The 12,238-nt window shown below is 37.4% G+C and overlaps 1 protein-coding gene across 1 annotated transcript in view; it reads right to left on the bottom strand.

Moving 5' to 3' along the window:
* LOC114255451 (neurogenic locus Notch protein-like) overlaps positions 1-6,668 on the bottom strand; it is a 61,248-nt gene extending 54,580 nt beyond the window's left edge. The window contains exons 1-2 of the mRNA XM_028194113.1: positions 6,587-6,668; positions 4,581-4,767 (exon numbers count right to left, since the gene is read on the bottom strand). Of these exons, the coding sequence (XP_028049914.1) occupies positions 4,581-4,767; positions 6,587-6,668 (269 nt within the window). The remainder of the gene's footprint in view (positions 1-4,580; positions 4,768-6,586) is intronic.
* Positions 6,669-12,238: the final 5,570 nt, after the last annotated feature.

Here is a 12,238-nt window from a genome sequence, read left to right as displayed (position 1 = left end):
GAGTCCAAGAAATATTGCGGTACACGGCGCATTCTTTTACCAAACGCGTATAGATAGTATATGTCGACGTGATCGTATGTGTCGTCACGCGTGTATGCGCGCGTAATTGTACGCGCGTCGCGCGCGAAGTTTCATTAACCTCTCTAGTGCATCGTCCCGAAAAAAAAAAAAACGCAATTTTACTCGTCATAATTAATTGTTCAGCTAATTTAGAAACCACTTTATCTTAATTAAAATGTCACGATCAAGAGCTGGAGTTGCAAATAATGAAAAAAATTAAGTGGGACATTAAGTAAAAAAAAAAGTTGAAGCTATATGTATATGAACTCGTCGTTATTTATTTATGCAGAATATAATGCAGAATGAATTTTATTGAATTTGTTGGCTTCGTGTGAGAATTAAATTGTACATAACACAACAAAAATTAGTATCAATAATCAATCTTATAAGCAAAAATATAAAATTTTCTTTAGAGTTTGATAATCTTAAATTTTAAAATATTATATTTCAATATTATAATAGTCATCTAAAGAGTATAATATACATAATTATTTTGATAATAACAATGTTAAAAGATTCAAACTTTTTATTTAAAGATATCTGATATATGAGCAATTCATAAAAATACATAAAAGTTTTTATAACGTTTTTTATGTCTTTTAAAAAAAAGAGTCGACAATGATTGCTTTTGAGAAAGAAAAAAACGTTTAATAAATTTTTTAATCTAAAACATCTAAACTATCTAAAGGATAGTATCTCAGTCTCAGAATAATGATAAACGTTCTCAGGTTCATGCCACTGTTTGCAGAAAGTCGGACTGTACATGTGTATGTGTGTGTGTGGGTAAAACAAGGGAACCATCGTCAAGTATCAAGGGATCACGGAGGCGTCGAGCTGACTGATACAAAAGTGAAACCTACGACGACCGGGAGAGAGATAAAGGTAATTTAGATGCGTCGCCGGGTCACGACTGCCGACTATTACCGCTATTACCGGATCCCGACCCATCTCGTTCCATCCCGTTCCGTATCGTCCCACGCCATTCTGTTGGTATTACGTTCCGTCGATGCGAGTCTAAGCGTCATTTTGCGCGCGATCGAATCGTGGCGGATTGCGATTGTAGACACATCGATTGCCATGCGAAGAAAAACACTCTCGAGCGAACTTTGCGTCACGATAAACGTGAACGAAATTTCGGTCACGCGAATTTACAGGTTTGCACGAGATGCGTGGAATCGAAGATGCCATTATTGCAAATCTGCGCGTACTTCTATCGAAGCGTGCAAAACTCCATTTGTCAAGTGACTAAGCGACTGTCTGTATGACACTATATTTCTCTTGTATGACATGACGTTATGTGCTTGTATATAAAATAATTATTAACAAAATATTTTAATATATAATGTAATTAATAATTAAAATAGTTTTAACGATATAAATTAACAATAAGTAACGTATAAAAATTATAATTATTACTTAAAACATATCTAAAGTTTTTAAAATAATATCTAATAAAATATTTATAAATGTTATATATGTATTAATATATTATCAAACGCAAAAGAATGAAAATATAAAAATAACCTTTAGTATTAAATATAGCACAGAATTCGATGATGTAACTTCATTTGTGTAATCTATCCATTAGTATATAATATCACTTACAAATCTTTCAGATGAAACATTGATGCTACCAAAGATAATTGGAAATTGACAAATTAAAATATATAATACTAAATTATTAAATTTTAAAGGCAAATACATAAAATATCTTGTTGATAAATTTATATAATATCATACAGACTTTTGTGTTCTAAGTGGCAAGGTTCTCAACAGCGACCGTCTGTTCACGTATTGGTTATAGGGACAGATTTGCTGTGTTCGACTACTAAAGTATGGTCAGAAATCATGCCCGCCGCGTTCATTACCCCGTATTTTGAGAGGGCGATCGACGGAGGAAAACGGCATGATAATTTTCCAATTATCCATGACGACCGTGAGCCCTTCGGCGCTCACGTAGTAAACATCGATCGTTTCGATCTGGCGTGAGAGTGCAACGATGGAAAGCAATGAGCCAGCTTGTCGCGGAAAGACAAAATGTGAACGCTAATTCGAACTCAGCATCGGCATCTACGTGCAAACTATTATATGTAACAAAGATGCGATAAAAAATATTTTTTTATTTGAATTTTCAAGTCGGAATAATTAAATAAAAAGTGCGAACTTATATAGTTGTTACTGTATACTGAAGATGGCCGAAAACAATGTGCCGAAACGTCTGTACATTTATTAAATTGTTATTAAGCAAACTCCAACCAGTTTTGGCTCTATTAGCGTTTTATTTATTTTTAGTTTATCTTTGCTAAATCAAAAGTACCGTTGATTAAAATTTTATATATTATCATGAAAATAAATTATGCAAGTTATAAAGATAAATAAAATGATCATAAAACATTTTAATAATTTTTCTTAAGAAAAACATAAAACTCACGTGCATTGAAGTATTATTTATACGGTATTCAAATAAACAATAAAAAATAAATTTTACTTGTCAATAAATTACGTATAAAAAATCGATAATTTTAATATATTCTACGAACGTTATAGTTACGAGTATAGAAGATCAATATTGATCAAGAAATAGAGACACGAGGTAATCGGATTCCTCGGCTACATTGCGCGCGAGTAAATAATTCCACGCGTGCGTAAGTGCGTACGTTGGCACGAAGTAAAAAAAGTCCGGCCAGAAGTGGAATATTCGCTCGCGGAATAAGGGTGTTTTACTACTGGTGAACGTTTTATGACACAGTCCTCAGCGCGCATTAAAGTTACGCTGCGTCGACCATTCTGAGAATTGCAAAATAGATAGATGTTGTCTCTCGTGCGATTTGGAACGTAATGTTTGCGTCTCTAGACGACGAGCGACTTTACTGCGACTTTACGACAAGGGAGGAATACGCGTGTCGATGATGTAATTAACTAATAAAATTCTACAATGCAGTGCAGCATTTAATTCAAAATTATGTGTACAATTATATTTAATATGAAAAAAGCATATCACTCGAGAGCAAAATTATTGCTTTTTACATAGCAACTGTACCAAAATTTTATATAAAAATATTTTATATAAAAATTCTAAAATTTAATTTTTTGAGAGAACCGATATATTCTTCTTTTAAAATTATTACTCATTAATACACATCTCTCCTGCTGTAGCATTTATTTGTTTTATTCGTAATAGTCGAAATCAATATAAAATAAACCTCGGTGTGTCATTATCATGTGTTATTATCTAATTAAAATCATTCAAAAATACCAAAAGCGCTTTAGAAGATTAGAATATTAAAAAAAAAAAAACGCCATGATTTTCTGACGCAAACTTTTCCAGAGCTCGCGTGATTTCGCGTCGTGGAAGTCGCGACTGCCAGTTCTCCGCGCCCTTCTTCTCTTCATCCTTCTTCCTTCTTCTTCTTTTTCACGGTTTCTCATCCTTTTCGCGTGGGAGGCGGCGAAACGTCCGGTTCTCTCGCCTCCTCCTTGTCTTTCCCTCTCACCCCGTCATACCCCTTGTGCCTCTCTCGGTATCTCTCTTTATCCCCCCTCCCTTCTTGGACCCGGTCGTCGATCGCCAACTCGGCGTAAAGGTGCGTTTACTACGTGAGCACCGACGAACGAATCAATTCGTTGTAATACGATTCATTGATTGATTAAAAGAGAATGAATCTCATCCAATGTGAATAAATTAAATTGAATCGAATATTTGAAGTAATTTTCCTTAATTTTCTAATGTTTGAGTGTATTTTCTGTTTGAGTGTAAATTCAATAGCTTTTTCTAGTTTGTACTTCTCAATATGATTTGATTTCAATTTTTTTTTACATTGTATTATTGTAATATTGTTACAAAATATATATAATTTTAATATTGATTGCATTTTCAAATTTGTTAAATTCAGTATCCAAGTGGTATATATAAAACGATCGATTAATAAACAAGAAACGCGAAGAAATCAATCGGAACAAAGAATTCGTTTACAATAATCCGAACGTTAACGTTGTATGTATATTACAAACTTGCTCATACCTGCGCATAATGTGGTGTACACTCAAAAAAGAATTTAATAATAATAATCAAGCTTTGGTAAAATAATTTTAATGAAATGTTTGATTAATATAATCAAGTATTTACTAATATTTAGTAATTATATTAACCAGACGCGTAACAATAGTAATAAATTAATAACTAAACAATTAGTAAAGATTACTAACAATAAGTTTTCCTAAATATACATATAATTATATCAACTAAATAATTAACTGATACAATTTCACCAAAGTTTATTAACCATCATTTATAAGGTTTATTATTGCAAAACTCTTTTTTGTGCATGAATGATGTGTGTATGTGTGTGTGTGCGGTATAAACATCTCGAAAAACTCGATTGCCTATAATAGAAGCAGTCGTTTCACGCGCAATCGCACGGCACGCATGCCGAACGATACGTACAAACAGCTGACGGAGAGGCAGAAACGTCGATTCGTAATTACAATAATAGGAATGCCAGAGTACAGTGTCTACTCACTTGCAATGTGATTCGTCACGTGGCGACGACACGCAAAGTCCTCCGTTTTTACAAGGGCTCGGCGAACACGACACGAAACCTGTAATAATGACAAAAATCTCAGTTATTTTATGTTTTGCGTGATAAAATATTAAATAGTGAGATACAATACAAACAAAAATAATAAACGTGCTTATATTATAACATACTACTTATACGTATAATACGTAAACATAGTATCAATTTCAGAGAGATATCTGAAAGGAAGCGTCGTTGAAAGTGTTGCATAAATGATTGGAGTTTTTAGTAGATTTCCTCTCCTCACATATAAAGCTTGACATAACAAGTCCCAATGAAAAATTCCAGGCTTTTTATGCAATTTGCGAAGGACTACACGAGCAACGAACGCGAAATCTCGCTTATCGAAACCTCACTGCAATTAGAGTGCATCACGGACCCACGAAGAAAGGGAGTCCAACGGGTTCGAAGGGAACCTTTGACATACCATGCAAATTGAACTTTCGTGTAGGACCCGACGAAGAAGACGGAGATAAAAGAGAGGCGAGAGGCGAGAGGTGAGAAGAAAGAGAGAGAAGAGAAAAGACAAAACATCTCGTATTCCAGAAGTACTTAGAAAGAAAGGACGAATATTGGTGGCTCTCTCGCAGTAAACCGATACCAGAGAGGAAGGGACTCGACGAGACCATTCTCGCTGCGTATCCTGTTTAAAAATATTTTGGTTTTACAATGCTAGCTAAAAGTTATCGAAATTTTATACACCTGCAGATTTTTTTCTTTCCGAATCAACAACAAAAGTTTTGATCTAAATTTTGAGTCTAAAAAAACAATTAAAAAACGATAAAAAATTTGATTTAGTAATTAAGATTTGATTAATGATTTATGTAGCAAAATAATTGTGTTTTAAGTTTTAGATAAATAATGTTTAAACGAATAAGTGGACTCAAATAAACCTTTGAACAAATATTTATTAGAGTTTTATTATACGTATAAAATAATTTAATTTATGACGTTACTTCTTCGTTAAATTTGCAAATAAATACTACAATACGATTTTATACAAGAAAAATAAACAGAACACAAGACTAAACAAAAAGTTTAATAACTTTAAACTAATAAGAGAATTACATTGAAATTTTACAAAAATGTGCAACATAATAATAAAATAATCTGTAAAATTTTTAAGTTTTTCGTAATACTTTGAAATGTAACACATATCTATCGTCGTAACTTCGAATAACTTTCATACGCGGTTGCACTCGTATGTGCAGCACACATTCGGCGAAAGAGTTAAAAGCTACGTCATCAAATTTCGCGATCCAGCATAAAATCCAAAAGTCCCGATAGAGCCAACGCCCCGCGGTTATTGGAATTTATTCGACGATCGAGCCTTCGATATTTCGCGCGTACGTTTTGTCCGAGTATCGGCGACGACACGCAGTAAAAGCGTTTTACGATCACGGAGGTGAAATTTTTATCCTTCCCATAAAATTTAATATCGAGTCGTCGGTGACGGAACGCGCTTTTGCGTGTCGCGCGTAAGGGGCGCTAGGAAGTAGGGGTCGAATCGCTCGTACAGAAAAGCGCGTGTTTAAAGACTCGATTAACGTGACCGGCGTGGCACGTAAAGCACCATGAACAACTAACGCGCGCATGCTCGACATCGATATAATAACAACGCAGCAAATAACCGCGTAGGCAAGCAGCGAGAGGAGGGAAGTAGAAGCCTCATGTACTTGTGTTTTATCAGAGTATACCGCAAAGGAGGGCCACGTCATTTATGGTGAACTTTCCTCGTGCCGTCGTACAAGGGTCTCTCAACTTCCTGCTACAGGATTACCTTCGCATAAATTTGCAAAGTATTTTCAGTTATACCTATAGGCGCGTGGTTGCTTCAGTTTTACTTTATTTATTATTCGACTTTTGTATTACACGAACGAATCCATGCTTTTCATGCAACCACCAGCTTCTAACAAGCTACGGTGTGTTGTACTGTCGTGAATATTCACCTAATTCGATATTCGCATCCGTCACGTCACGTTGGGGTATCAACGGAGTAAAGTCCGTGACGTAATGAGCACGAGGCTTCATGAAGCCGCGTGGGACGCGCAGAAAGCCGTCTTAACGTTTGAAAATGTCAGTAATGGCATACATTATTCGATCGTCACCTCAATCTCACACCAGCGACACCGCGTTGTGATCCTGCGATTCCGGCAGGCATGACCCGATTTTATGAAATTTGCCATCGAACTTTTACAAGGGTTTCACAATGCCCATAAATAAGGTGGACGACAAATATTCCTTCCAAGAAATGTTGTACAAGAAAAATTCTCCCAACAGAAGAGCATTTGTCTTAGGACAATTTATATGAGCCAATAACGAGGCAAACACTGAAAACAGGGAGGAAGAAAACTGGGAGCTCCGTCCATCTTTTCAATTTCTACTTAGAGTTTAGCAGTTGGTACGTTGGTCGAAATGGTCGTTGGCCTGTCAGGGCCATCGGGACGATTCAATCTGTTTGGGCCTGCGACACGACGCGACGATGCGATGCGAGAGTGACGCGCGTAATAAAGTCGACCAGCTGTCAACGTTGTCGCGACGGCAACGAGAGCGAAGACAATCGGCGACACTGGGCGACGCGTCTCGCGCCGCTCGGTCGCAACCAAGACGGATGAGATCAGTTAAACCAAACTGCCTTCGTGACAAATCCTCCGTTTCCTCTGTCGCTTCGCGGCTCTCTGTTCTCCGCATCTCTCGTCGACGCACTTGCGCGCTCTCTTTTCACTCTTCGTCCGTAATTCGTTGTACGTGGGCTCGCGAGCAAGCGAGCCGTCTTCTCTCTCTCCTTTTCGGTTCGCGATTCGTCAGGATTTCCGGCTGCCGACACGCGCGATTAACCGTCGTAGCCGGTCGTTAATCGAGAGGAACGCTCGTGTTCGGTCGGAGAAATTGAAGCACGACCATTGCGTCACCTATTGTTGCGGTCGTAATAGATTCCTCGCACTTGGCCGTTCTTCGTTACTGTTATTGGTCGAAATGGGAGATGTATTAACCTTGAGTGTTTTTTTGTGTCAAGGTTGTTTACGAGAAGAAAGTCGATAGATGCGATCGGTTCACGCCGTAAGAGATGAATACTACGCTTTCTATCGCCATATTTGTAACAGATTCCTATTAGTACCACCTTTTTATCGAAATAGCAGAAATTTAAAACTTACACACACACACACACACATGTGTAATATATTCCTTCGTTCGACGTGGAATTGAAAACAAGAAAAGAGAACGTGAGTGAACGACAAGTCATTAATGAAAGATTGTTGCATAGAGCTAATATTTAATTATGGCGATTGCGTAATCGCCATAGTTATTTTCACTTTCAACCTCCGGCGAACAGCTGTACCGTCATGTGTGCTCGCACAATAATCTGCATTATTCCGAGAAAAAAACCAGTTTAATTGTTTCAATTCCAGAGTAAATTACCACAGCGGTAGAAAGCCACCGTTGAATTACGCCTTCCTTCCTGCTCCCGTCCGCAAAATTAATTCGCGCTAGCACTAAGTGTAGCCTCCGTGCAATTTGTCGCAAATGCGAAAAACTAGAGTTGCGTCATATAGTAAATATAAGAATTTTGTCTATTTCGATATATGACTTAAATTTTATCTCTGTGTCGTTCAATTTTTCTTTAATACTAGAACAACCGGCATTAAATGTATATTATATCTATTTCTACCATCTGTTATTATTTTTAATTTTACTTATGATATAATTCTTTGAAATATTTTCTTATAGTCCGTGACTACTGTCGTAAATAGTTCATTTTTTTACGTAAAATTTTTTCCACGTACGAAAATGCCAGAAAATAAAATCACAAATATAACTAAACTATGATTAAAATAAACTTTGTATATTAAAAATTCACGCCTTATCTCTCTTCTTATCTTTCTCTGTTGATTAAATTAACACATTTTTATTTTCTGTTTTCAATATAAAACGACTATATCGCGTACGCCGTTGCAATCTTCGATATCTCAAGAATCCGTGATACGCGAGGGCGAACAATAGCGCGAGGAATAATAATATGAGAGCTCGATATAGGACGGACTCTCGCAGGGTCGCGCGATAAAGCGCGATAATGAACGGCGCGACGCAATCCGAGATTGGAATCGACTGCATACACGCGGGTGCGTGCCATCACGCGTGTCGTTGGAATTGCGTGTAGTTATCCCGGCGCGGCGGGCCCCGCGTTACCGGGGTCATGTTAGACCGACCGGCGCGGCGGTGGAACGGCGGTATATTTTGCATCACGTCGTGCACCGTCGCGCGTCGTTCTCGTCGGTAGTATCGAACGCGCGCGCTTACGTAAAAGCCCGATATTCAAGCCGGTATCGAGACGTGCACGTAAATGTTATGCATCTACGCAGACACACCACGGCACGGCAATGATGCACAATCCACGACGACCTCTTTCTCTTTCCCGCGGGATGAACGATCGTCCGAAGTACCGGCAGCACCGCGGTTCCCGCATACGATGCGATACGTGCATGCGAGCTCGATATCATAAATCTGGTGGAGGACAAGATTGTATTTTTGCTGACGCCGGGAATTTATTGGCTTTGCGGTCTATCAATTTTTTTTTTCCTTAATAAACGGTAATGCAGGAACGCACGATTAAGATAAATATATACGTAAACATATTTTATGAAAGTATGTATTCTACAGAAAAAAGAATTAGTCTCTAATTTACAATCATTGTCTCCATATGTAAGCAAGAATATGTGATCTTTTTTAAAGAGTTGGATAATCTTAAATTTCAAAAGATTATATTTTTATTTCAAAATAGTTATCTAAACAGCACAAAATTTTTAAAAAATAATAGTATTAATATAATAACAGTTAAATTCTTGAAAATATCGTTAATTTTTATCTGATATTTTTCCTTCCCCACTCATGAAAATTATTTTGAAATAAAGATGCTTTTTTTTCGATGAAACTGTACAAAATTTTTTCATGTGGGCAAATTATGTCTGTTAAAAATAATATTCTTTAAAGAAAATTTTATATTCTTACTTGCATATGAAACAATGATTGTAGATTTGAGATTAATTTTTTCTGTGTAATTACATTGAGATGTATTAATTACACCGTGACATAACTCGCATTTATAAAATTATGAGCATAATCAGACTAGGAAAATACCAAACTATTCTATTTTCTTATTTTATTAAAAAAATGCAAATCAACAGTTCCAACTAATTGCTTGTTTTCAAACAATGATAATTCTATACATCGTACAAAGCTTTTTCTAATGGTCAATTTCTTTCTCGAAGCAATACTGTGATTGCAGTTCTCCGCATTATACTACTGTTATTTGATTTTAATCAAATTAGAAAGTTTACCGCAAATGGAATAATTTTTTAACTACTTTATTAAATAGGTAATTGAAATCCTGCCCCCCTCCCCCCTCAATCTCTTGTATCGTATGCATCGTGCTCGAGGCGCAACGGCGGTGTCAATGCCACGGGAATATGCAACGAGGCTCCCTCTTCCAAAGTGCATTAAAACGAATCTCTCTCGCTCTGTCTTGCCCTTTACTCGCGCACGTCTTAAAAGAACAGACTTCGAACCGAAGAGATATGTACTCTCAATCAGCGTGGGCGTCGATTTCTCGCCCGCCGCGCGACGACTCCGTTCGACTCACCCACGCGCGGATCAAGATCGATGCGAGGTGCGTCGCTACTTTTTTCTTCTTACATCCTCGTGCAAACGGATGCAAGGGCTCGAGGTACCGTTCGCATAGTGCGATGTACCCAACTTATCGTTTGACCCTCAAAGAAATTCATTACTTAATTTACTCGTTGATCTCGCCAAATACCTTGTCCAAAATAAAAACGGAGAATATTTAAGAAAAACATTTGCGATTTCACCAAACGCACTCTTTGTAAGTTTGATAATCGGCAAGTTTAGCCTTTGCCTAATCGGTTTTCACTCAAAGATCATCCGGCGCTTATTGCATTTGCGCCGCGCATTACCGGTGCGTACGCCACGCGATACGGCGACGGAGATGGGTAGCGGCGAGTCACGACCTCTCCCGTGGATTACGTAACCCGCGCCACGTGTGCATAAACCGTGTGCGGTATCACCATCGGAATATATCGGCGTGATATGCAGCTCTGCCTCCACCGCGTTGCATCGGCTGCCTGCTCGGTCGTTACGTGCGCCGGGCGTTTTCGCCGGCAAACTCCCCGGGGCGAATTTAATTCATTCTTGACGAGGCAGAAGATCCACTTTTACTACTCATGACCCAACATTTCAGAAGGTCGTTGCACCGCAGCCTCGTTCTCGGAGTCGGGGTCGGGGGTTACGCGCGCCTCGTTCCTACGTCGCGCTATCCGTTTGGGCTCGCATTTTACGACCGCTCGCGCTCGCATTAAGAGAAACCACCCGTTAAATACTCGAAAAAGCCGCTCCCGATATCTTTAACGTCTTCCGTTCCTCTCGTTTACGATTCTCGAAACACTAAAAGTCCAAATGCCACCACGAGCGCGTTATCGCCGGTCAAATGGATTTAAATCTCTCATCAGCGACGTTCGGAAAACTTTCATTTCCACTGAACGTTTTTAAGTGGATACCCAGAGAGCGATGTTAAACCGTACATGTAACCATCGTGTCTCGCGTATTATCGATTTTATCATAGTCTCCTACATATATAAAATATTAACACCATAAAAGCAAATGAGTAACCTTAAACAATTTTAACTGCTTGAACTCTTAATATATTATTTTTCTATAAGAAAGTACAGCTTATAAAATAGTATGTCTCGAGTATTTATAATATAATATATGACATACTTGTCGCAAAAATGATAACTTTTATTAGTATTTTCTACATATAGGAAGCGCTGTTATCGCGTAATGTTGCAAATAGTGAGGGAATACAGTCTGATAAAGACTCCTTTCACGTCTTGACATCACGGCTAACCTACCTCGCGTTTCCTCTGGAAGAAACGCGACTCGACACGAAGAGAACGTTTGAACTTTTGCGTCTATAAAAGTTTGCTGTATCATATAGACTCGATTCTATGAATTTGATGAATGAAATCGTAAAGTCCTCGAGGCTTCGCGGTCGAGGTTGACACAGAAAAAGAATTAACCCACCATCGTTCGCACTTATGTAATAACAGTTTATAATAAAAAATGACGTGAGTTAATGATGCTATTAACCCTCTGCGAACCAGAATAAAAGTCATGTTCCGGTTGGGATTAATTTTACTCTGAAAATTATCCTGAATATTATTATTATAAAAAACATAAACACAAAAATTTATCATCGTTAAAATTTTTGTTTGTTATTACACATAATGATAGAACTCTAGCAACACTATCTGGAATTGGTATTAAAAATGATAATATTTATTGTTTTCTTGTACTTTAGAGAAAAGGTATCGTGCTAACTTTGCAAAGTTAGCACATTTTTTCATATAAGGATTGCAGGACTCTTTTTTATTTTTATAAAGAACTCAAGAACTATGAAAAGTGCTACTAGAATTGTAATTATTTTTTTTTCTATATTAATAGAATTTCGTACCAGCTTCAAAGATCAGCAATTTTCATCGCGAAAAACGTAAAATTATCTAAATTAGAAATCAAACCTGTTTTCACAC

This window comes from Monomorium pharaonis, chromosome 3 (assembly GCF_013373865.1).
Source record: "Monomorium pharaonis isolate MP-MQ-018 chromosome 3, ASM1337386v2, whole genome shotgun sequence".
Taxonomy (NCBI): domain Eukaryota; kingdom Metazoa; phylum Arthropoda; class Insecta; order Hymenoptera; family Formicidae; genus Monomorium; species Monomorium pharaonis.
The sequence above is the reverse complement of the archived record's forward strand: the minus strand, read 5'-3'. Positions and strand labels throughout refer to the sequence as shown.